Source organism: Argentina silus (genome assembly GCF_951799395.1).
Source record: "Argentina silus genome assembly, chromosome: 2".
Lineage (NCBI taxonomy): Eukaryota > Metazoa > Chordata > Actinopteri > Argentiniformes > Argentinidae > Argentina > Argentina silus.
The window spans coordinates 15,642,373-15,668,329 of record NC_139656.1 but is presented as its reverse complement, the minus strand read 5'-3'; the positions used below and the strand labels follow the sequence as shown (position 1 = coordinate 15,668,329).

General features: G+C 42.0%; 2 protein-coding genes across 4 annotated transcripts in view; one reads left to right on the top strand and one right to left on the bottom strand.

The window, feature by feature from the left end:
* The window catches only part of tssc4 (tumor suppressing subtransferable candidate 4), a 7,905-nt gene extending 3,735 nt beyond the window's left edge, over nucleotides 1–4,170 (bottom strand). Inside the window, exons 1-2 of one of the 3 annotated variants that reach the window (XM_083665079.1) lie at nucleotides 4,150–4,170; nucleotides 226–348 (exon numbers count right to left, since the gene is read on the bottom strand). The gene's annotated coding sequence lies outside the window, so the exon portion shown is untranslated. Of the gene's footprint in view, nucleotides 1–213; nucleotides 349–670; nucleotides 712–4,149 lie in introns of those variants that run through there. The other 2 variants (XM_083665080.1, XM_083665078.1) reach the window with 2 other exon arrangements.
* Nucleotides 1,261–25,957, top strand: ano5b (anoctamin 5b). The gene is made up of 20 exons (XM_083665077.1): nucleotides 1,261–1,456; nucleotides 11,925–11,992; nucleotides 16,799–16,906; nucleotides 17,783–17,851; nucleotides 18,030–18,314; nucleotides 18,487–18,606; nucleotides 18,831–18,946; nucleotides 19,036–19,170; nucleotides 19,410–19,515; nucleotides 19,782–19,842; nucleotides 20,066–20,217; nucleotides 20,662–20,736; nucleotides 21,034–21,262; nucleotides 21,474–21,652; nucleotides 21,764–21,861; nucleotides 22,150–22,280; nucleotides 22,412–22,617; nucleotides 22,778–22,980; nucleotides 23,229–23,334; nucleotides 23,596–25,957. Exons 1-20 carry the CDS (start codon nucleotides 1,381–1,383, stop codon nucleotides 23,818–23,820), a joined length of 2,748 nt encoding a protein of 915 aa, XP_083521203.1. The 5' UTR covers nucleotides 1,261–1,380; the 3' UTR covers nucleotides 23,821–25,957.

Below are 25,957 nucleotides of genomic sequence, written 5' to 3'. Positions count from 1 at the left end.
ACCCATTGTGTTGCACACCCCCCACACAAAACATCATAACAACGTGCATTCCTACTATGTGAACATTCAGAGTTAGTCTGTGTTTTTCTGTCTCTGACACTGTGATATATGTTGAAGAGTTGGACCACTAATATGATCCTAGGTTGATGCAATGTTTGTTATGCTGTGTAATGTTACAGTGTTGTGTTAATGGCGTGTGATGGGGTATCTTACTGGCGGACTCACAGGTTCTGGGAGCTGACAAGGATGCTGCTCAGCTCAGACAAGATAGCAAACGAGTGGGAGAAGACGACAGCTCCAAACTTTGCCATGGTGTTGTGGCCAATCCCAATCAAAAATGGTCTGAACCTGTCAAAAGATGGATGCAGAGCTGTCCATTACCGTACTGCCATTTTGCACACGTGTAGTAGGCCTTTACTGTGTGTGTGCACAAACAAGTTTAATCTGCACACCAGCTAGCTAGCAAGCTGCTACATACAATGTAACAGCGCTCGACTAGCTAACTAGTGAATTGTTGATGTATTGGGTGCGTGTAAACACAAACACTCTCTCAAACAGCACACATGCGTTTGATATTATACTATAGGTTTGAATTCATTGAGTTGTGCGCAGACTTCAGTAAGAATTCAAAGCTATTATATCGCTACAAGCACTTCGTTCCCATGTTTACCTTCCCGCTGGCGCTGCGACTTCTGTGTGAATTAACTGCGCATGCCACAAATGTATCTGCTGTAGCGCATGCTGGGTACTCGTAGTTCCCTTCCCCTCCCCTTCCTTCATTGTAGTTCTTCCATTGACGATACTTTACCGCCATCTACCTTATTAAATTAGAAGTTATAAATATTTGTCAATAATGGTGTAATGTCCCATGGGCAACCATCATAGGGACCAGGGGAGGCTGGTGGAGCTAGAAATCGGAGGATGGGCTCATTGTAATGTAATTGTGTATTATGCAAATAGGCCAAAAACTCAAAACAGAAGCACTGGCCACTGATCGATCAATCATCAGAGTGTGCAAGCTTGAGGCAGACCGAGTCAGTCAATGATATGCGCTAACTTTCAGTTAATTGTAAGAATGGACTGCTAGGCTAAACTTCTGCTATGCACGATATGCCGACAGAAAGTGCCCTTTGCCACTCCCCTTTAACATATTATCATCTCGGATAGAGAGCAGAATGAGTTAAATCAAAATAATAAGGCCAACAAATCTACAGGTCTCAGTTCATGAATGCCAGAATCGTCAATCGTTGATTTTGATGCTGAGCCTTATCGCTCGAGTCCTCTCCACAGCGCGCGAATCGACCCAGAAAGGGGTGGTATCCTCTCTCTCTCTCTCTCTCTCTCTCCCTTTCCTGACACAGCAGCTCCTAGTCGACCAAGATGGAACGAATAACGGGAAATGCGAAGGATGAAACTTTAATCGAAATGATGAACGCAACGGATCCCCAGATAGAAGGTAAAGTACCAGATTCGTATATTATGTTGGTTATAACACACACATTATATCATTTTCCCTTTCAATAGCCTAACAATTAGAAGTCTGAGGTTGTGTTGGCTTTCGGAAGATTCTCATAACACTCATTACAGCCTACCAGAGCTTGTAAATAGAACATAGTTCATCAGTGGTATATAATTGCTTTGTGTCAACACGGTTGACCTTCTGTGTGGGGCCCAACAATACGATTCACAAATAAATATGTGGCTAAATATTTTACATTAAAAATATGTTAATTCGAAACATACATACAACATACATTTTAAGTGTAGTAGTTTTGATATGACTGTAAAACCGTGTGTATGACGTCACGAACACGCTGGGCCTACTGGGAGAGACATTTTATATTTAAGAATTGAAAAATGTGGTCCATTATTATGCCTACAACCAGGAGCCTATCGGCTAAAAGATACCTTGTATGACCTAGGTGGCCAATCAGTTTTAACCTGTCACCATTCAACATTATGAGCACATAAAAAAATGTTTCCAGCGCTTGTTTCTTTCTTACCACCAAATTAACCATATATGTCAATGGATGTGCTGTCTTGATAGACAGTGTTACTTGATTGCATAGTGAAGCAGATGCAAGCGGCTCTCCCCTTATCTGTATCCTTCTATAGGAAAAACGTGATCCCTCTCACAACAAATTAGTCACTGGACACTGCACAAGAATGCCGCTTGAAGCAGGCCAGTATTTTGTCCATGGCCATCCCTTTAAACACTAATCAATGCCCCATTACTACAGTAGGCTACTGATTGCCCCTTCACCTCCTGCATCGTGATCCTCTTACCATGCAAGTAGACTCAAATAGACCTGATATACTATATGCATACATTAATAGAAAGGCTGCTGTCACATATCCAGTCAATTTCAGATAAGCAAACATTGAGGAACATTGAGGTTGATATTGATATGCAACCCCTGGACACCTCTTTAATGTCAAAGCACATGCCCAATGCATGGCTACACCACTTGGTTTTCGGCCTTGCCTGTCTAATCATGGAAACCCCAGCCAAATTTGCAGTTCAGTTAATCATTAGTTTGAGAGTGTCCTTAGGCCATCAATAGTGCTGCTAACCTGCTTTGTTGGTTTCCACACTGTCACAGGTAAACACTTACATAGGCATTAACAACACATATGGAACATGCACTTCAACACAATTTCCTGCTGATAAATTGTCTACCTTGTGATTCAGAGACACATTTAGACTAGGCATGAGGATAATAGAATGCTTCGAATAATCATGTTCTTCTTGTTAGCAGTTCAGTGATAAAAACAGCTTAGACCTCCTCCCAATCTCTACAGTACACTGTGGATATCCTCTCTCTTAGCATCCTATCACTACTGGTATACAACACCCATTACGTGAAACTGAGTATGCACCATTTACCCTAACACTGCTGTCCATGTGCATCTATTTGTCAGGTACTACAGTGTGAAATCATGGCTTTATGTTCCAACAATATTGATGGTACTTGTATGAAGTGAGTGGACCGAGCAAGTTAATTTAATGACAATCTGGTTTTTAGAGATATCCTGTTTGCTCTCTTGTGTTCATAAGTACTCCTTTTTAATGAATGACTATCCACCCTGTGTTTGACATTGTGTGGAGCTCTATGTTGATAGACTACCCTTTCACACCAACAGCTTTATGTGGGCTGTTATCAGGGCAAACCTTCAGGCACATCTAAACGAGGGAACATAGGCATAGGAAAGGAAGGGGTCTGTCTTCACCTCTCTGTGTGTATGTGTTATAATTTGTCTTGTTGACAGTTTTGAGTCTATGCTGAACACAATAGAATCGAGTAGTATAGACGCATAGGCCATACAGTTCTATCTCGTTGGTGTGTAGACTCTATGGAAGCTGATAGAGCTCCAAATAAGCTTACTGAAGAACCTAAGTATCTCTATTGAAAGATAGCTGTTCCATTAATGATCTGTAGTCTGAAGAAACACTAGGCATGCTCTCTTACAAACAACCTCTCACTGTATCTGAAATGTTTATTCATTAATGCTAAAAGCTTTCAGTGTAATTCATCCTGATGAGCTCTGCACAGCCAATTGTTTTTTGCCTATTAATTGCAGCATTTACCTTTAATCAATTGATGTCATAAGAATTACTACTATTATTCAAGGAGTCAGTGTTTCCATTTAAGGTGTTTTCTGTCTGGCAATGGAAAAAAGCCAGTGAAGCATCTATGGCTCACAGATGAGGGGGAGCCAAAGGGTTGCCATGGAAACTGGCTCAATAATTATATTTTCCCTTTGATGGCGGTGCGATGCAGACAGGTAAACCAAATCAGCATCTGAATTAGGACATGGGAGTTAACCCGGTTTTCCTCCTATTTGGTTCACTGGACATAATATATATATATCATAATATATATGCCATATAGCTGACGCTTTTATCCAAAGTGACTTACATTGCAGTGAATGCATACATGTCAGTATATATGGCCCCATCGGGAATCAAACCCACAACCTAAGCGTTGTTAGCGCCATGCTCTACCGACTGAGCCACAGAGGACCAGAAAACATGGACGAGAAAACATTTAATGTCAGGATTGGCATAACCATATGGCTAGATAGGCTGAAGCCTACCAGGTATCTAGTCCCCCTCACAGATGAAGTGAACATATAGTATCTACTCACCTTTAATTGGATCCCCCGTATTTCCCTACTTTTTCCCCCTGTCCTGCACTTGTCCTTCACAGTATCATTGTATTCCGATGTGTTCATTCGGTATGGGGATTTGAAGAATCCTAATTAGATAAGAATTGAAGAAGGATAATATAATCATGGATTGGTTGAATATTCCTCTTGAGATTAACTGTTGGTGCATGAGATTATGACTGGCTTTGCAATGGGACTGCATGGTGAGGTCAGGAAACAGCTGTGCCTAAGCATTGAATTTGCTATCTCTGGGTTAACATAGGCATCTAATCAGATTGTTTAAAAAACAACAAGCCATGAAGGACAAAGAACAACTGCTTGATATGTCCTCTGAAGCCAGATCCTCTGAGGCGATTAAGCAATAGGCAACCAGGCCACAGATACAAAATACAACATCCCTACATACTCTCAGACAAGTCTACATTTCCCTCACCAACCATGACCCATTTAATCAGCATGTCAAAGAGAAGGTTTGGGCTAGGGTTTTTCATGTCTGTTTCTGAGAAGATAAAGTAGGCGCTCGGCTATCTGCCATGCCCATGAACTCTTGTTGGGAGTTGTGCTGCCGTGGTATTATAGGTCCACTCACTGATCAACTTTCCAGGCTTTGCCAAGGCACAGTTCCCCTGTGGCACTATTGTATCCTGGAGATAAGAAAAGAGATGTTGCTTCCTACTTACTGTAGAAATTCAAATAAACAAGCACTGTGTGTAGGGATTCAAAACAGAAGTTCTACCTTTGGAAGCATAGCCTCTCTTTATCCTCTCTTTATTAGTGGCTTGATTTAACCCAGGGTGAAAATAAAAAGACACCTTTAAATTCCTCACTGGAAATGTATTTTCTGTCTTACCGACAAGAAAAGAGAAATGGGATTTTGGGTGATGTCAGTAGTTGTTTTGCAGATCTGATTGGAGTTGCAGTATCCCAAGTCAGGGGGTTATTGTTTAGCTCAGTCTCACAATCGAGGGAGTAGAGGTTAAAGCCTCACCCCTTGCCAGAAACCTGGCGGTTCTCCTCGACTCCACCCTCTCACTTGAATCCCATATAAATAATATCAGAAACGGTCATTCTTTCACATAACATTGCCTGGATCAGATTATTCCTCTCCTTTACAGTCGCAGAGAAACTCACCCATGCTTTAATTTCCTCCTGCATAAACTACTACAATGCACTTCTAGCCTCCCCTCCCACTGAGTCAACAGACTACAGCATGTCCAGAACTCTGCAACCCGTCTCCTCACATGAACCCCCTCCCACCATCACATTACCCCTGTTCTTCAGAGTCTCCACTGGTTCCCTATCAAAGAGAGGATCAACTGCAAACTTTCACCTATATGGCCCTACATGCCTCTGTCTCCTGCTTTCTGACCCAACTCCTCACACCCTACTGTCCCTCCCGCTCCCTCAGGTCTTCAGACTCTGGTCATCTGCCCAAAACCTCAAAACCCCAAAACCAAAAGACCATAGGTGACAAGGCCTTCTCCTCTGCTACACCCCGCCTCTGGAATGGTTTGCCCCCCTCAGTCAGAGCCTCTGACAGTCTGGACAAAAGTGCAGGTACTGTAGCATACAAGTGGGTATGTTGGGAAGTGCTAGGGGGTGGAGAGATCTGAGGAGGAGGAGCCTAGGTCTTGGCTACTACTGTCTTTTTTAAGTTTTCTTTTCCTTCCTCTAAGTTCCCCTATAGGTAACATGATAAAATGCATCCTATGTTGTCATATGACACGTGGCTGGTGTGTTTACAGTACCATGTTAAGGTCAATAGCCTGCAGGGTTTCTCTGCAGTGATGCAGTTAGTTTGGGTTGTTTGCCTTGCTAAAATGTGGGGGATGACTGGGACACAATGGGGCATTGATTTCCATTAATAGCCCTTTCTGTCTTCATGTATAACCCTTTACACATACAATTGAAAGTTATAAGCTTGATTACAACAAAGTCTGATATCCATCTAGTTTAGTATTACTCTGTGGGAAATATTTTACTTTGGTACAGTACCCCTTTATGGCCCAAGCTATCGCATTCTGTGAGAGTCCCTCGCCTAGAATGAGGTGGGAGGGAAGCTTGCTATGTCATGGTCTGTCAGAGAACCATTTCTTCTTCATCAGCACCCTAAGCTCTGGGTGACTCATCTCCACATGGTGAATTAGAGAGGAAATGGAATAGAAGAGGATGAGGTTCACCAGTCTCAGAGGAGGCAATGCTCAGGCCTCACAGTGACCTTTAGTACAGTTACCACATACAGCTATTCTGTCATCACTTACTCGTCTCTCTAAGTGTTGATCTAAAAGAGAATAAAAAAGTACTGTAGGGGGGCAACATGACAGCCAGATGCTACTGGGGTGAAGCAGGTGACCTTGGTGCTGTTTGATCTTCGACAGCATCCATACAGAGAAGTATCTGTGATATCAGAAACCTGTCTGATTGTCTAGCACTTGTCCATACCTTTCCTCATGGTTGGAAAGCAGACTTAAAACCTCTATCCCCTGTTTTCTTAAAGATGGCCCTGCCATGCTGACAGTATTCAGGATGATCCTGCTCACAGGTATAGGCAGATCAAAGGCTTAGTGTGATGCCTGTCTGTCCGTCCTCCTATCCTCTCCTGCTCCCCTCCTCTCCTCATCCTACCTTCATCCCCTCCTCCTCCCTTTTACCCACCTCAACCCTTCACCTCATAATCAGTGGCTGCTGCTGTGGCTGTGTGCACTGGGCTTTGTTCACAAGGGTATAACGTTATGAAATGTTCAGATAGAAATATATTGAGTAGAACAGACATGCCTCTTTGATGTAGGGTAACAAATCATCATCATCATCATCAGCTCTATTCATGACATTTCTATCTGCCACATTCAGTGTACTGTGCCCTCCTGAATGCTACCCTGTTGTTATGCCCTTTCTGCTACCTGGTTAATCTGGGCTGGGTATGTGCTGTGGGCGCAGCCTCCCTCCCTCTCATTCCAGAGGCTGCAGAGCCAGGCTCCTCATAACACCAGACTCTCCCTGTAACTTTAGTGTAATCTGTCTACATTCCCTGGTCCTGTGTTAGTGAGGGCTAAAGCCCACACACACAGTACACCCCAGGATTACCTGTGCTTTGTACAGTGCCTGCTATGTGTGCAGTTCATCATGAGTACACTGTGTTTAGCATTTAATATTTTGTTTGGGGTTCCGCTAGCAGTATCTCTCATCAACACATCCTCAATACAATGAAGCTTCTCTTCAAGGAACACGTTTATCACCATTTGTGAGTTCAGGAAAGAGAACTTAGAATTGAGCTAACTTAGCTTCTCTGTAACTAATAAAGACATAGTAGATCAGAGGAAGTTACCTCAATGCTGCTTTTGTCAACTAAGAGTTAAGAGTTTTTAACATTTGTAACATTTACATTTTGCACACATTTCACCCTGGGTTTACCTGTGCTTGGTACAGTTTGTGTTATGTGCTATTTTAGTACATTCTGGACTATGTTCATTTTATTGGTGCTCCCTTTAGAAGCATGTGAGGATACCTACACTCTGATTTACACAAGTTGTATTGTGTGGGCATGGCTGTTTTTATCCTGCTCACACCACATTTGGGGAGCATAAATGACTGTGTGTGTGGGAATCCTTTGTGATTTCCCTCACTCCTAACTGCACTACACACTGACTGTGGGGCTGTTAATGCCAGTAGACCAACTAGGCCATGATGTGCTTAGGAAATCTCCACTGAAGTTATCAGTGTCAGTTTAATTTAAAGTGAACTGGGGCTTACATACATTTATTTGAGTGGGTGTTCGAACTGACGTGGATGTCCTTCGATAATATGTGAATGTACTGTATGTCTGGTTCGAAAGGGCAGTATCAGTTAGAAAATGTTTTTAATAAAAATTGTTTGATTGTTTTAGCGAGTCTCTGTGCAACTACTGTAAGTGTATTTGTGTTAAAACAATGAAGAGGAGCATTGCGTGGGTTCTGAAGTGTGTGAACTTGTGTAGGCTTATATTTGAATTACTGTTGTGTGTGTTTAGCATATGCTTGTGTGTGTGTTTGTATGTGTGTATGCGTGTGTGTGTGTGTGTGCGTGCGTGTCCATGTCTCAGTGTCAGTGTGTTATCTGTGAATTGGCCTGTGTGTGCTGCCTCTGAGGCGGCATTGGCTGTCTTTTGCTTGTCTCGGGGAACCAGGATGTTTATGGAAATTTAACACACTCGCTGTCTGTGTCTGTTTGCTCAGCTCTGGGTCTGATAATGCTCTCAGCTGGACAAAAGCAACAGCAGCACAGTCAACATGGCTTCACACAGCCTGAGTGGAAAACCCCTCTTTAAATGCACACTTCACAGGGGTTAGGTATGCTTTAGCTAAGACTCATATACAATCATAAACACTTTGTTAGGAACACCCACCCGTACACCTTCTCATGGTGGAGATGGTGTAATGGTGTGGGGAATGTTTTCTTAGCACACTTTGGGCCCGTTAATACCAATCAATCATTGCTTGAATGCCACAGCCTATTTGAGTATTGTTGCTGACCATGTGCATCCCTTCATGGACACAATTTACCCATCTTCTAACTTCCAGCATGATAATGCACCATGTCACAAAGCAAAAGTCGTCTCAAATGACAATAGTTCAGTGTTCGTCAGTGGCCTTCCCAGTCACCGAATCTGAATCCAATAGAACACCTTTGGGATGTGGTAGAACGGGAGATTCACAGCTTGAAAGTGCACCTGAATAGGAATTGCGTGATGCAATCATGTCATCATGGACCAGAATCTCAAAGGAATGTTTCCAACATCTTCAAGAAGAATTGAGGGTGTTTTGAGAGGAAAGGGAGGCCCTACCCAGTATTACTATAGTCTTCCTAATAAAGTGTTCGGTGAGTGTAGCTCTCAACATTCCTCCAGCATGAGTTGCCCTATGTTGTTCCTCTCTTCTTAACAATCTTTATACAGTGTCACCCCCTCTGGCCTTTCATTGGCTTGCAATGCATTCATTTAAACCTCAAGATTGTAAATGATTCTCCTCGTCCAATCGAAGGCTCTGAGCAGAGTGGGTGGGCTCTTTGCCTTGATACAGCGTGTCCCAGACTGAGCTGCTGCCCCCTCCCCTCCCTCTCCCCTCCATGCACATTCTACCCTCCCCCACAGGAAGTGCTGATTTCCCAGCATTCAAAAATAACCACGCAGCAGCAGCAGCGCTGCTACATGAGCACATTCCCACTGCCAGGCTGGGGGAGAGTTCTACAGGCAGGAATGGTGTGTGTGTGTGTGTGTGTACTTCTATTCATTATCATCATTCAGTAAAGCTATACAGTACTCCCACAATTCTACCCATGGCCCAGAATAGCTTTCACCCTGAATCGAACACCACAAAGTCTTCTCAGGTCTTGGATCGGACAGATTCTATCTGATAGAGTGATCTCTAACTCTTTTTATTCTTGATGGTATCTACATACAGTGCTGCTTGAAAGTGTGTGAACCCCTTGTGCAATTATAGATTTGTTTTGTTTTGACCATGAAATCTTTATTTAATCAGAACCAGTCTTTTTTATCTGACATAACAGGTTTATATTTACCAATTCCATATGTTAGTTTAGAGGAAATCATGTGTGTAGTAGAAAAACTAAATAATAAAGAAATTAGTGCAGGTGCAAAAATAAGTGAACCTCAAGTTGCATTGGTTAAATCAAGTAGGTAAGTAGAATCAGGTGGGTAAATAATTGGGTACCAAGTGAACCAATCAAAGGAGAGATCTTTAGGAAAGGGTTTGGGCGGGACTCATAAGTCTCAGATAAGAAACCTGGTCAATTTTGTGTTGCAAAACACACCATGTCGAAAGGAAAGCAGATCTCAGAGGACATCAGGAAGAGGGTAGTGAGAGCACATCAGTCTGAGGAAGGCTATAAAATCATCTCAACAAGATTTGAGCTCCATCAGTCCACTGTGAGGCAAATAATTTACAAATGGAGAGCATTTAACCTGACAGCAACTCGGCCTAGAAGTGGACGCCCTTCCAAAATATCCCTAAACATAACATCTAGAGATTTGCAGACCTTTCTTGCTGCATCTCAGGTAACTGCATGTTTCAACAATAAGAAGAACACTGAATCAAAATAGCATTCATGGGAGGGTTGCTAGGAAGAAGCATCTGCTGTCAAAAAAGAACCAAACTGCCCGTCTTAACTTTGCCAGAGACCACCTGAACAAGCCTGAAGGTTTCTGGAAGTCTGTTCTCTGGACAGATGAGTCCAAAATTGACCTTTTTAGTCACAATCAAAACCACTATGTTTGGCGAAAACCTAACACTGCCTACCACCAAAAGAACCTTATCCCAACAGTCAAGCATAGTGGTGGGAATGTCAAGATCTGGGGCTGCTTTTCCTCCTCTGGACCTGGACGACTCCACAACATTAAGGGAACCATGAATTCTGAGGTATACCAGGAGATTCTTGAACAGAGCGTCAAGCCATCAGTCAAGGAGCTAAAACTGGGCTGAAAATGGGTCTTCCAACAAGACAACGACCCAAAGCATTCAAGCAAATCTACCAAAGAATGGCTCAGTTGAAAGAAGATTTGTGTTTTGGATTGGCCAAGTCAAAGTTCTGACCTAAATCCAATCAAGATGCTGCGGCAGGACCTGAAGCGGGCAGTTCATGCCAGACACCCCTCAAACCTTACTCAATTGGCTGAGTTCTGTAAGGAGGAGAAGGCAGAAATCCCTCAAAACAGATGTCAGAGACTGATTAGTGGCTATATGAGACATTTACTCCAAGTTATCGCTGCTAATGGAGGTGCCACAAGCTATTGACTGAAGAGGTTCACATATTTTTGCACACATGAAATGTGAGTTTTTGTTAAATAAACCACTTTCATTAAATAAACAATGAAAATATGTCACTTTTTTTGTTTGTGTCCTTTATTTGGAATGTCTTTATTAGGAATTGCGGTTTTAAAATATATTTTAAAAATAAAGATTTTATAAGTTAATTTTAATATTTTATACAAAAATAATGACCATCCCTGTAGGGGTCACAAACTTTCAAGCTGCACTGTATTTCATGGAGATGACACAGAAGGAATATTGTATCCTTAATTGCATCTTCTTCATTTTGGAATCTAACACTGCTGTTGCAAATTAACAAGTAGCTGCATACATGCTCCACAGATTACTTTTAAAGGAAGAAAATTATGAATGATATTTGGTGCACGATCCTAGGACTATTAAGCTATGTTCAGAGGTCTGAATAATGTTGCTTCTGGGCCAGTGGTTGAAAAACACATACAGTTTGACATCACTCAAAAAAGTGAAAAAATTCATCAATAAGTAATTTTTACTGTTGTTGTTTATTTCTGTTCACAACATGAGAATGTTACTTGTGGATTGTAACACATTACTGTCACTGTTCTATCTGGACACTGGGGGCGGGAGAGATCACCTCATGAACTGATAGGCACACAGGTGCATCTTATTATTTAATTAAGACCTTTCTATTTAAGTTGTGTGTTTTCTGTACTCTTGTCAGAGGTTAGTTCTCTAATGGTACTCCAAGTCTTGTCTTTGTAAGATTCTCTAGTGTCCTGGTTTCTGAGGTTGAGACCTAGTGTTTATTATTTTAGAAAGTTCGTTCCTGTCTACCCTGTAGATTTTTCTAAGTAAAGTGGCCTTTGCTTTTCAACTGCATTCCCTTGTCTGGTCTCCTCTCTGCATCTGGGTCCTACACCACACAACCTCACAATTCGTTGTTTAACTCTGGGCTCCTGTCTGTTTCCTCCACAGAGGAGAATAATGGCCACAGTCCCAACTCCATATTGGACAGAGGGACACAGTTATCTGGACTCACAGAGGTAAATCCCCTGACCCCCTGAACACTGTATGTTAACATAGGTCTATCTCTTGACTCCTCAAACACACAATATTATCATTAGGTCAGATGGTATTGAACTGACATACCTAGTCCTCCTAAAATCACTTATTACTTAGTGTATTGCTTTTTTTCTCTGGGGGCTGATTGTGAAATTACGAAAGACTGGCGCAACAAAAAAACAAACGGTAACTTTAACACCTGTTCAAATATTGAAGTGAAAAGGCCCAGGGTAAACAACAACACGTCAACAGTAAAAACTACCCAGAGATGGATGTGTGAGAATCCACAGGGTTATTGTGACCAGCATACGTGCATTTAAAGTTGTGTAACCCCCACTTGGACTTATTGTTGTATGTTTATTTTCTTAAGCGCAATACAATAGGATGGGGTCTTCCTGAGTTCTTCAGTGTGGCAGATATTATAGTCAACTAGGGTTATTTGTTTGTGGGTTTTTTTGGTGGCGGTGCATCCACCTGAAACGACTAAGCTAATGAGCTGGTTAGGGTTAGGGTTAGTATTGCAGGAACTTCAGATATTACATACATTTACAGTACATTTGGAAAGTATTCAGACCCCTTCACTTTTTCCGCATTATGTTATGTAACAGCCTTATTCTAAAATGGATTCAAAAAAATGTTTTCCTCATCAATCTACACACAATACCCCATAATGACAAAGTGAAAACAGGTTTTTAGAAATTGTTGCTAATTTATTTAAAATAAAACATTTAAATACCACATTTACATAAGCATTCAGACCCTTTACACTTTGTTGAAGCACCTTTGGCAGCGATTACAGGCTCGAGACATCTTGGGTATGACACTACAAGCTTGGCACACCTGTATTTTGGGATTTCCTCCCATTCTTCTCTGCAGATCCTCTCAAGCTCTGTCAGGTTGGATGGGGAGCATCGCTGCACAGTTATTTTCAGGTCTCTCCAGAGATGTTTGATTGGGTTCAAGTCCGGGCTCTGACTGGGCCACTCAAGGACAAGGAGAGACTTGTCCTGAAGCCACTCCTGCATTGTCTTGGCTGTGGGCTTAGGGTTGTTGTCCTGTTGGAAGGTGAACCTTCGCCCCAGTCTGAGGTCCTGAGCGCTCTGGAGCAGGTTTTCATCAAGGATCTCCCTGTACTTTGCTCAGTTCATCTTTCCCTCAATCCTGACTAGTCTCCCAGTCCCTGCTGCTGAAAAACATCCCCATAACATGATGCTGCCACCACCATGCTTCACCATAGGGATGGTTTTGGCCAGGTGATGAGCGGGGCCTGATTTCCTCCAGACGTGACACTTGGCATTCAGGCCAAAGAGTACAATCTTGGTTTCATCAGACAAGAGAATCTTGTTTCTCATGGTCCGAGAGTCCTTTAGGTGCCTTTTGGCAAATTCCAAGCAGGTTGTCATGTGTTTTTTACTGAGGAGTGGCTTCTGTCTGACAAGTCTACCATAAAGGCCTGATTGGTGGAGTGCTGCAGAGGTGGTTGTCTTTCTGGAAGGTTCTCCCATCTCTACAGAGGAACTCTGGAGCTCTGTCAATGTGATTATTGGGTTCTTGGCCACCTCCCTGAAGATGGCCCTTCTCCCCCTATTGCTCAGTTTGGCCATGTGGCCAGCTCTAGGAAGTCTTGGTGGTTCAAAACGTCTTCCGTTTAAGAATGATGGAGGCTCCTGTGTTCTTGGGGACCTTCAATACTGCAGAATTTTTTTTGTACCCTTCCCCAGATCTGTGCCTTGACACAATCCTGTCTCGGAGGTCTACGGACAATTCCTTCAACCTCATGGCCTGGTTTTTGCACTGACATGCACTGTCAACTGTGGGACCTTATATAGACAGGTGTGTGCCATTCCAAATCATCAACTGAATTTACTACAGGTGGACTCCAATCAAGTTGTAGAAAAATCTCAAGGATGATCAATGGAAACAGGATGCACCTGAGCTCCATTTCGAGTGTCACAGCAAAGGGTCTGAATACTTATGTAAGTGTAATATTTCCGTTTTTTTATTTTTAATAAATTAGCAACAATTTCTAAACACCTGTTTTCGCTTTGTCATTATGGGGTATTGTGTGTAGATTGATGAGGATTTTTTTTTTTTAATCCATTTTAGAATAAGACTGTAACAAAACAAAATGTGGAAAAAGTGAAGGGGTCTGAATACTTTCCGAATGCACTGTAGACCTATTCAAGGTATAAGTTCAGTAACACAAGAAGCATTTGGATTGAAAAGATGTATTCACAATGAACATCAGTTTAAATGCCCATAAAGATAATTCTCAACACAAAGAACATCAATTAAAATGATTTTAACCCATTTACCACGTTACTCAAAACATCAATTAATCATGACACATTCAAATTCAGAATACTGAGTGCACTCAAAATCCTAATGAGCTCCAATAACTCCATCCTTTCATAAAATAACTACATACATTGACATGCTTTATAAGTTGTGGGAGCAAACCGTGAACTCGTAGGCCTACTTCACAAACCGAAAAAAACAAGGTAACTGCTTTTTTAACTAGGCAACAGTCCCAAGCACATGATGCCTCAAAGGCGAACAGGAGAGCCGAATAAAAAATCCACACAATTTTCCTCTCGCCGAAATGATAAATCACCTTTATTCCTATTGGACAATTCACAACTATTCTCATCTTCCAACCAGATAAACATGTCTAAAATTAAAAAACAAAGTATGCTCCTCTTTTCAATGCCTTACAGATGCAATATGGAGGATTGACATGATAATGAAAGTAACCTTCAATTTTTAGCTTGAAATTTTGCTCTAGCCTGATACATGTATAATACATTGTATAGTATCACTTTATTTTTTACCAAATATGGTCACAAAAATCGTCCACTATAATGTATAACCTTTCTTAAAGCAATTTCCTGGTTGACACATTGTTGAACGTAGAAACGGCCATTTTAAACTCCTGTAATTCTTTAAAATGGTAGTCCACTAGTCTTTCCTTTTCACAATTCCAGCAAATACTTGAATTAAAGCAAGAATTACTAGTGTTTGGACTAGCGTTTGCGAATTCCATATATTCCATACATAGTTTGAAAAGTGCAACAGGAGTGTTGAATTAGGAATATACAGTATGTGTGATTTCCTAATGGCTTGGTTGTTCCTCATGTAAGAATACATTATTATGTGCCTCCATTTTAGCCTTGCCAAATCCTTCTACTTACATAAATTCTCCTCTGTGATCAATATTCCTGAAAGCTGATCTTATAATATTCCTGATTATTTGTGTTTGTATTCAGAGAATGTTGGGTTTGTGTGTTTGCATGCCTCTGTTTCTTCTCTGTGTTCTTTAGTTCAGATTGTTCAAAGCTTTTTTTGTCACAGTAATCTTCTCATTCTGTCACAAGACCTCTGTGTCTGCCACACACACAGGGAATAATAATGTGTGTTTGTGTGTATGTATTCGTTATGCAGCATATTCAAGAAATAGGGAGCTTGAACACTTCTCATAAATTCAAGCCAGTTTTTACACATTTTAAAGGTGATAGATTTTAATGTGTTCTTAAATGTGTTATTATAATCTTATTGCTGGAATTATAAACACATTGTTATAGTGTTACATCTCCACCCTGCTTCCTTCCTCCATGCACAGTCTGTTGGTTTGGAGGCTGATAAACATGCTAGGAGGGGCACTCTTACTGACCGCAATGCCTCCTCCATGACCAGGATACTGCTTTATTTAGAGACCTGAATTCTTTGTGACGCACATAGCAAAATAAAGCAGTCCTACTGTGCTATATCTACTGCTGTAGTTACGCCCTGAAGCAGAACTGTCTAACCTTCAACCTAGAGCCTTCACCAGATCTCCACTACCCTTCTACTTCTGCATTTAAATATAGAATTAGGCCTGAAAGCTGATCTAAGACCTGTACTCTGTGCCTATAATCCAATTGAATCAGGAAAGGCCTAATATCACACTCAGGTCTAAAAGACTGTCTCCTAAATGCATTATAAAGTGGCGCTGTGGTGGATGTACAAGAGCTGCTTGTGTTGGCTTTGCAGTGGTGTAGTTCTCCAGTGCCACATTCAGAATGTTAAGTAGTGGCTGAGAGTGGTTAGTCTGTCTGTTGGCTGAATGATTAAGACTGGGACTAGCACAGTCACAAACAACTGATTAAGAAATAGCTTTAAACTCACAGTACAAATGACCTCCTCTGCCATTTCATATGCAGTTTACTTTCAACAGGGGTGCAGTCACTTTATATATAAATAAATACTTTCTCCCTCTGTATAAGTCAATGCGTAATCTAACTGTGGGACGCAGAAATACTACTATAACTGGAAAAAGGAGGGTTCTTGAAGAAGAGGGTTGTCAGTGTCTGTATCATGTGGTGGGCTCCAATCCAACATTGGCCATATAGTGATGGGACATGATCTGATATCAAGCAAGGGGAAAGCTTACAAAAGTTAATTTCAGACTTAATTGCAGACTGTGGTACTGTACTGTATGTACCTCTTTACCTGCCATAGTTTAAGTTCAGTAAAATGATAGGCTTAATTTTCACAAGTCACTGGAAGGTGTCCAGGAGTCCCTGACTTGACCTCTTTGGTGTGGTTTATCCTGAAAAACTAGCCATTGTCTCAACTGCTGTGCTTTAGCATAAAGCTGTCTCTTCAGAAAACAAATACTGTCTGTTTTAAAAAAAAAAATATAAAACATGAATTGATGAAATATGGGAAGAGATAGAAAGAATGAGAGAGAGAACAAGTGAGGGTGTGTCTGTGTTTTGCCGCTCTAATCCACTTTCTCTTCCTTGCAGAATGACAAATTAAATCAGAACAAAGACACAGTGTTCTTCAGGGACGGAGTTCGCCGGATCGACTTTGTGTTGTCCTACGTAGATGACAAGGATGGAGAGAAGAAGCAGGTGAGCAGAAGGTCTCATTATCAATATAGAGCGACATAGAGCGACAGAGCACAGAGATACATAGCAGAATAGAATAATATGATACTCTACTGCCAAATGTGCTAATCAATGATGGTTGCTAGGACTTTGTATAATTATAGACAGCATAATGAGTGCAAGACAGTAGAAGTTCAGAATAACAGGAACACATTAGTATCGTATCACACTCTGATCCGGCACATACTAAGGAAACCTCAAATCACCATAGCAAGACAGGCACTTTAGTGGAACCCACAGGGAAAAATAAGGGTTAGCAGTCCAAACAAGGCAAAAGAAGGGTTGGTGTGCAAGTGAAATGTGGAGAAGGGCCAATGAAGAGGGCAGGAACCACTGGAATAAAGTAAAGAAACCAGAACAGGGTTGCCTACAGATGCACAATTCTCTGCTAGGAGCTAGAAAAAATATATTGTGAGAGGAAGTGGTTGACAGGAAACAGTTCATAGTGGGTGAATTGCATCATGTTGTTCTTGAGATAGCGGCACAGATTTAACAAGGCTAAAATTCGATCCACTCCCTTGACAGCCTATCCACTCCCTTGACAGCCTACAGCATGCTCTTCTGACTCAGCTCAGAGAGTGATAACACTATGGTGCTAGGCAACGACTTAACACAGTTTCTGAAGTACCAGTCTCCTATTTCTAGAGAAACATAGAGGACATATGGAAGAGATATAGGAAGAGATAATATAATGTGTGATGGAAGGAGGAAGTGAGAGGCAAAGATAGATGGGAGAGATTCAAGGGTCAATGTGATGTCTGCTCTGGTCGATGATTTTCAGAATAATTGTTTGTGCATGTCTCATGATGGCTGACTGTGTATGTGTGTGCATCTCCACAGGAGAGGAGGAGGGAGTTTGAGGCCAACCTTGAGAAGGCTGGACTGGAACTTGAGACAGAGGACAAATCGGTAAGAAACTCAACTGTGGTGCACTAATGTCCTCTAGTGGTCACCTTGCAATGGCACAGTACATTATTATCAAGACATATCTTAAAGGGGAAGTCACTGGCCAACTAGGTCTTGCTGGCTCTCATAAATCTTCTTAACTAATCCTCTCTCTGTCCTCTTCTTACCACTTATTCTTAAGGACGCAGATGATGAGAGAACATACTTTCTAAAGATCCATGCTCCATGGGAGGTGCTGGCTACATATGCTGATGTGCTAAAGATCAAGGTTCCCTTTAAGGACAGTGACATCCCCCATGGACAGGATGTCCCTCTGGAGTGGCTCTCACGGCCCTTCCGCCTACCAGAGAAGGTCATGCGCCCCGACCCCGACCACTTCACCTCCCCCTTTGACAAGGGTAAAATCGACTTCTTCCTCATCAACGACAAGGACACCTTCTTCCCTCCCTCCACACGCAACAGAATTGTGAGTGTAGTACCATGATAAATAAAAACACACGCATGCACGCACACACACACACACACACATACACACACACACACACACACACACACACACACACACACACACACAATTACTGCATCTCCCCACTGCCTCACTTGAAATTCAGTTTTGCTCTGATGTCACTTGCTTTTAGGTGTACTACATCCTGGCTCGATGTCCATACTACAAAGAGGACCGAAAGGAGAAAGACAAGAAAGGGATCAAGAGGTTGATAAGCAATGGGACCTATGCCACAGCCTTCCCGCTTCATGATGTAAGAAAGACGAGATGAGACACCTACAATTCACACACCCTTATTTTCACACACAGATATGAGAGCATACTTAAACTCACTAATATGTTTTGTTATACATTTATTATAATCTATCGCTGATTATGTCATAGAAGACCTTATATACAGTAATGGAGTCTGATTGTCAAATAAAGGTAGTTGTCACTAATAACTAACTAATTCTGCTCCTCTCCCTACCCGATCAGTGTCGATACTGGAAAAGGGCAAGAAATGCTGGTTGTGAGAGTGAACGCTACAACCTCTATAAACATTGGGCTGGATTCCTCAGCTTCTATAAGGAACAACCCCTTAACCTCATTCGGTAAGAAAACGTTTGTCGTTTACAAAACCATTCTACTCAAGAAACCCTATAACTAAATAAGGTGCACTATTTCTATTTGTTGCTGACAGGAAGTATTATGGGGAGAAGATTGGAATCTACTTTGCCTGGCTGGGCTTCTATACAGAGATGCTGTTTGTTGCGGCGGTGATGGGTGTCATATGTTTCACATATGGAGTTCTGAGCTATGATGACAATATCTCCAGGTTAGTACCACCAGGTGGCAGCATGGGGCAGCTTTTTGAAAATTGGGAAATCAGTACTTTGAAATAAATATAATCTGAAACAGGCTCTCAGAATACACACTCAAATGATGCTTAAGGTTGATAAATGACAATTATATTAAAAGGCATTCTTTGTAGTTTCTGTATTGTTGCTGATCCAAACGCAAGCTCAATCCAATGTATTCTTGTTCTTCCTTTGTATCTCTTCATCTCTCCCACAGTAAGGAGATCTGTAACCCTGGCATTGGAGGGAGTATTGTGATGTGTCCACTGTGTGATAAAAAGTGCAGTTACTGGAAGCTTAACTCCACATGCCTCTCATCCTGGGTAAGGGAATAGTCCACTTATTACATGACATCAAGATCTTCTCTCAACTGCGACTCTTGATAAGATAAACCATTAAATATAATCATCAGATGCTTCCTCACATTTAATACAGTGGTTAAGTTGATATTGTGCATGACTACTTTCTCTTACTCAACCCTCCCATGCTGAGTGTGCAGTATGTCACTTCACTGTGGCCAAAGCACAGCGTGTCATTTCATCTCTGGATTGCTTAGGAACTCATATTGTCCCTCTCCCCTCACTTCCAGCAATCCCATCTGTTTGACAATGAGGGGACAGTGTTCTTTGCCATATTTATGGGGATCTGGGGTAAGTGTTTGTCGACTCTGCTGTCACAGTATTTAACCTGAGAATCACTGTACATCCCCTGTGATGCAGACAGACTGGCACTGTCAGAGTTAAATGCCCTGTGTGTGTGTGTGTGTGTGTGTGTGTGTGTGTGTGTGTGTGTGTGTGTGTGTGTGCGTGTGCGTGTGCGTGTGCGTGTGCGTGTGCGTGTGCGTGTGTGTGTGTTTTCCCCCCTGCTCTGCAGTGACTCTGTTCCTGGAGTTCTGGAAGCGCCGTCAGGCCCGCTTGGAGTATGAGTGGGACCTGGTGGACTTTGAGGAAGAGCAGCAGCAGCTCCAGATCCGCCCTGAGTTTGAAACCAAGTGCACCAATCAAAGACTCAACCGCATCACCAAGGTATAGACCCACATGTCTCTTAATTATTATAGGAACACTGACAGACTGAATGGACCAGTTCAATGGCATTACCTTACCTTATGATAATGAAGAGGAAATTCACGAACTCTTGGATGACAGTGGAACTAATGAAGGGTGAAGGCTGAAACGCATTGGTTTAGAGTAGAATTTTTCATCAAGTTCCATTGTCCTCCAAGAGTTGCTGAATTTCCTCTTCACTTCAGTTTGCTCCTCAATTCATACACCTTGGTTGGAGAGCGAGGTAGCGGCAATTCCTTTCCGGTAGCACTTACCTTATGATAGAACCTGTATTCCTGATGTTATAAAGTGATACCCTTGAACAAAAATGTCTCTGATATTCTATAAAAATTCAGAAAATTCAGTGGCATTGTGTTGAGTGATCTGCTGACTGAGCTATACTGTATGTTCTTGGTTACTGTGTAGGAAATGGAGCCATACCTGCCTTTCACCAGCAAGTGTGCTCGCTTCTTTCTCTCAGGGGCTACTGTTCTCTTCTGGGTAAGCTGATATACTACATTACTATAAACCAAAAATGTGTGTGAGTGTGTGCACCAGAGGAGGCTGGTGGAGGTAGAAATCAGAGGACAGGCTCATTGTAATGCATGGAACGGAATGAGGAATTATATTAAGCACACGTGTTTGATACTATTCCTCATTCCATTCCATGCATTGCAGTGAGCCCGTCCTCCGCTTTCTGCCTCCCTCAGCTTCTCCTGGTGTGTCGTCTCTGTGTATACCATTTGTCTGTGTGTGTGCACAGTAGTATGTAGCTGTGTGTGTGTATGTTCTCCACAGATTTCTCTGATTGTGGCCTGTATCATTGGGGTGATAGCCTACAGACTGGCTGTGTACGCAGCCTTTGCCAGTATCATGAAGGACAGTCCTACCAGGAAGATCCAGCTGGTGGGTTCTCTGATCACCCCCCAGCTGGCCACCTCCGTCACCGCCTCCTGCATCAACTTTGTCATCATCATGATCCTCAACTTCTTCTATGAGCGGGTGGCCATCTGGATCACTGACCTGGGTGAGGAGTCAACCATTATCTCTTATACCTATGTAGTAACACTGTAAACACTGCAGGTAAAACATTTTATAAAACACCAGCCTACTATGTTTATTCAGTCTTTCTCTTGGTTTTGTGGAAGACAGACAGACAGACAGACAGACAGACATTAGTTTAGCTAGTTGGTGGCATATTTTACTCCTCTCTGACCTCCTGCTGCTTTTTCCTACAGAAATCCCCAAGACTCACATGGAGTATGAGAACAAACTGACCATGAAGATGTTCCTCTTCCAGTTCGTCAACTATTACTCCTCCTGTTTCTATGTGGCGTTCTTCAAGGGCAAGTTTGTGGGTTACCCAGGCAACTACACATACATGTTCGGCAAGTGGAGCAGGCTGAGGAACGAGGAGGTTAGCTTTATTCACATAACATTAATTTTATATAAAGTTTACCTTTTTTATATGCTCTGACATCAAACCTAACTTTGCCTATCTCCCCCTCTCCTCTGTAACCTGTACCAGTGTGACCCAGGAGGCTGTCTGATAGAGCTGACCACCCAGCTGGTGATTGTCATGGCAGGGAAGCAGCTGTGTGGGAACATCCAGGAAGCCCTTCTGCCGTGAGTCTCTCTGACCTAGAGGAGAGGAGGCCCTACAGATAGCTTTGATACACACTATCCTCTGGGAGATTTAACTCTAGTGACACCTGTGGCTATTTTGGAGTATGGATGAGTTTGGTTCACATGTGAATTATAATCTTGTCAGGATTTAATTACAAGTATGCCCTCTTCAAACTGCCGTTAAAAAACATTCTATTTATGGCTGCTGTATTTCTTTTCTTTTCTTTTCTTTTCTTCTCAGAATGTTTAAATTATAGTAATATTTTGATAATGATTGTTTCGTCTCAGACTGGTGCGTAACTGGTGGGGCAGCAGGAAAGCGAGGAACCACCCAGAGAACCAGTTCAGCCGCTGGGAACAAGACCACTGCCTGCAGAACTTCAGCCAGCTAGGCCTCTTCTATGAGTACCTGGAGATGGGTAAGAGAGAGAGAGAGAGAGATAGAAAGACAGACAGAAAGACAGACAGACATCCCACTCTGGTACCACTCCGCTTCTACATAGGAGACATAGGGTTGTTCAACAACATGCTCTCTCCCTCCTCTCTGTAGTGATCCAGTTCGGCTTCATCACGTTGTTTGTGGCCTCCTTCCCCCTGGCTCCTCTACTGGCTCTATTCAACAACATCCTGGAGGTGCGTGTAGACGCTTGGAAGTTCACCACACAGTTCCGTAGGCCGGTGGCCGCCAAGGCCCGCAACATCGGAGCCTGGCAGGAGATCCTCAACGTAGTGGCCATCTTGTCTGTTGTCACTAATGTAAGTGGTAGGAGGAAAACTGGTCGATCCTCAACATGTCCACATTGGTGTTATCATTTAAGCATTTTTAATCCATAATCCATTTTTAATCTGATATTGTGAGTGTTAGAATAGACCCTTTGTATGTAGATGATGAAGATTGTGCTCTCCCTCTCCTCAGTCATTCATCATAGCGTTTACATCAGACATGATCCCACGGTTGGTCTACCTGTATGCCTACCACCCAGGCTCTGAGGCCACCATGAGTGGCTACATCAACAACAGCCTGTCTGTGTATGACATCTCCCAGATCCCTTTGTACAGCCTGCCTGAGGAGGGCGAGAGCCCTGCCTGGTACAACAGCTCCATCATTACTACCTGCAGGTAGGCAGCAGGGTGAAGAGTGGCAGTCAGCTGAATATCTTTACCACTGCTTCATTTTGAAGAGAAGGATATTATTAACTAAATAAACCCTTTAAAGCTTGAAAACCATCAACTATTTACTATTATGCATTACTCAGGTTTTAGAATGCACCCCTGAGTTCTCTGTGTCAATGCTGGCAGTTCAGTGGGATTTGATATATCGTAGCTGTTTTCGTGATGATGACCTTTGTCTCTGTATTTTGACTCAGGTACCGTGACTACCGCTACCCTCCAGGCCACCAGAGGCAGTACAAGCACACCATGCAGTTCTGGCACATCCTGGCTGCCAAACTGGCCTTCATAATTACTATGGAGGTAAGCCATCTGAAATTAGTTTGAGTTTGAGTTTACGGAAAGCTTTGTTGCACTAATATAATCTTAAATCTATTGCAGGCTATGTGCGAAATATGATCTTAGTGCTACAAAGCTTTTGGGAAACTGAGCCCTGACACCTGTATTGTGCCTATTCTTTCTTATAACTGTCCTTCATCTTCCATTTATCATGTCTTTTTTATAAGCTTATTTTGCCTGAGGCAGTTGTGTGGTTATGCTCAGTAACACTGCCTCTCCCATCAGCATTTGGTGTTTGTGGTGAAGTTCTTCGTGGCGTGGATGATCCCGGATGTTCCCTCTGAGGTGAAGGCCCGGATCAAGCGGGAGCGTTACCTTATCCAGGAATACCTGCACAACTATGAGGTGGAGAAGCTCAAGATCCAACTGAGCCAAAGTTTTCTCAACGGATCCCCGTTGGAGTTCTGCACTGCCACTGATAAGCACGAAGTCTTGTCTGAGTGCCTGTAGCCCCCCCCCCCCAGCTGACTAGGTGGGTGTTGCCATGAATCCCCCTCTAATCTGAATGAAAGGACTTACGTCAGTGGGGCAAAGGTATTAAATCTAATACCTGTTTATTTTATATTGAACAGTGCAGCTCTCAAAATGCAGCTTTCTCCTACATTAGGACTTACATCGGAGACCTGGATTTGCTCCAATGTAGAATAATTTAATCAATTAAGACAGAATGGCACCTTATCCCAGCTTCCAATACTCCTGTTGATTACTGTCAAAGTGTTCCCTGTGCAAGACCTTTCTTTGAAGTGGATTCAATCATTCAGTGTCCTTATTGATGTGTGTGGAGGTAGGATATTCTAGAATCCTACCAAGGAATGGTTTCAATCAGCCATTATCTTTACCTTTAAAGAAAGTGTATGCATGTTTCGAATGTTGGAATGTGACATTAAAAATCACATTTATTTGCCTTCAGATATGTTTAGTTATATTATCTGTTTAAATTTGATGTAAATGTAATGTAAAATGTAAATGGAGCTGTAACTGGGTTACATTAATGTGATGTGTTTTTGTTTCATAAATGTGATGTATTTTGGAGGAAATGTATGTGATGTATATTAAGAGGAAAAGAATGCCTATAGAGTCCATGTAAAACCAGTTACTTAAAACCAATTACCTCAGCTGGGTAATGAAGAAAAGACTAACTGTCGAAGAGGGTGTATTGCATACATTTGGTCCCTTTCCAATTAATATAGTCTACACCTTCATCAAATCAAATCAAATGTATTTGATAGTGCTTTTTACAAGCCAATTGTCTCAGATATTAGAAGATATTAGCCCTACTCTAGGGGCCACATTCCTACTTACACAGCCCCATCTCCTCTGATTCATTGCATCTTGGTTTTGTAGACTAGAATTTTATGCAACTGTACATAAACATGTAATATAGTCTGTGAGAGATCTTTCTTGAGAGATCGGTCTTGTTGTGGGACCAAAATTAGTTTTTGCCTGTGTTGCGAGTACACACGCTATCACACGTATCTGCTTAGTTTGTACTTTATTTGACACATATCACATTCATTGTAAGCAGGCAGATGAGAGTGGATTCCTCTGCTGTGTTAATCAGTGCTCACGCAGATTTTTCAAGTTCATTGTTCCATTCTTGTTGGCCTTCTCTTTCCTACTATTGTGTCTGTATGCATTGCAGTAGGACATTGGATGGCCTTTTTTGTTTTTGTTTTGTTTAGCACAGAGCACTTAAATGGGACTCATTTCATTTAGACATACAGTAATACTTCTGTCAGACAGGTGAAAGCTCCACAACAGTATCAGTGTTTTTATGTACAGTAAATCATTCCAACATGTCTGGACAGAGGACCCATTATTAGAATAATTAATTCATGCTATTTCACCACATCGTTTGTACACATCAAGAAAGATGGCATATAAGTATATAGTATATTGAAGAAATCACACTTATTAGGTAGCATAGTTTCTTGTACAGATTTGTAAAATATACAATGTTAGCCTGTATGTCATTGACTCAACTAAACAATATGTCTTGTAATGCAGATAACACTGCAATTTATTGATATGCTCTCTCTATACAGCTCTATATCCAAATATGCTCTCTCTATACAGCTCTATCTGTTTTATAAATGGAACCTTGGTCTCTCAGGCTGATGGTGTAACACATAGCTAGAATCCCCTTGGATGATTCTTCTTTATCTCCAACTCTTATCTCTATCTCAGGTTTGTCAATCTTCCAGTGTTTGACCAACACCACTCAGCCATATGCAGACAGACTTGGGCCATGTCCCTTGACCTCTTCATCCCCACTACCCCCCTGTACAGTTTCTATACTCTACATACATTAAAAAAAAAATAATAATAATAATAATTCTTTCTTCTTCTAGCATTGTGACTGCCAATGGCCCCTGATCCTAGCATAGATTAGTTGTTCTTATGACTGATGGATAGATGATTCACTTACTTAGACACATGTATTTGTTGTAAGTCACTTTAAAACTTTGCTAAATGTCAAAAATGTAATGTAATGTAAAAACTCTTATCTCTATCTCAGGTTTGTTTGACCAACGCCACTCAGCCATATGCAGACAGACTTGGGCCATGTCTCTTGGTTATTAATCAC

What these genes read in the sequence shown, in the direction of transcription:
- ano5b (XM_083665077.1), top strand. Translation starts at nt 1,381, where the DNA reads ATGGAACGAATAACGGGAAATGCGAAGGATGAAACTTTAATCGAAATG. An exon ending in CATCTGGATCACTGACCTGG is followed by an intron (nt 21,263 to 21,473) that starts GTGAGGAGTCAA and finishes TTTTTCCTACAG; the next exon opens with AAATCCCCAAGACTCACATG. An exon ending in CTATGAGTACCTGGAGATGG is followed by an intron (nt 22,281 to 22,411) that starts GTAAGAGAGAGA and finishes TCCTCTCTGTAG; the next exon opens with TGATCCAGTTCGGCTTCATC.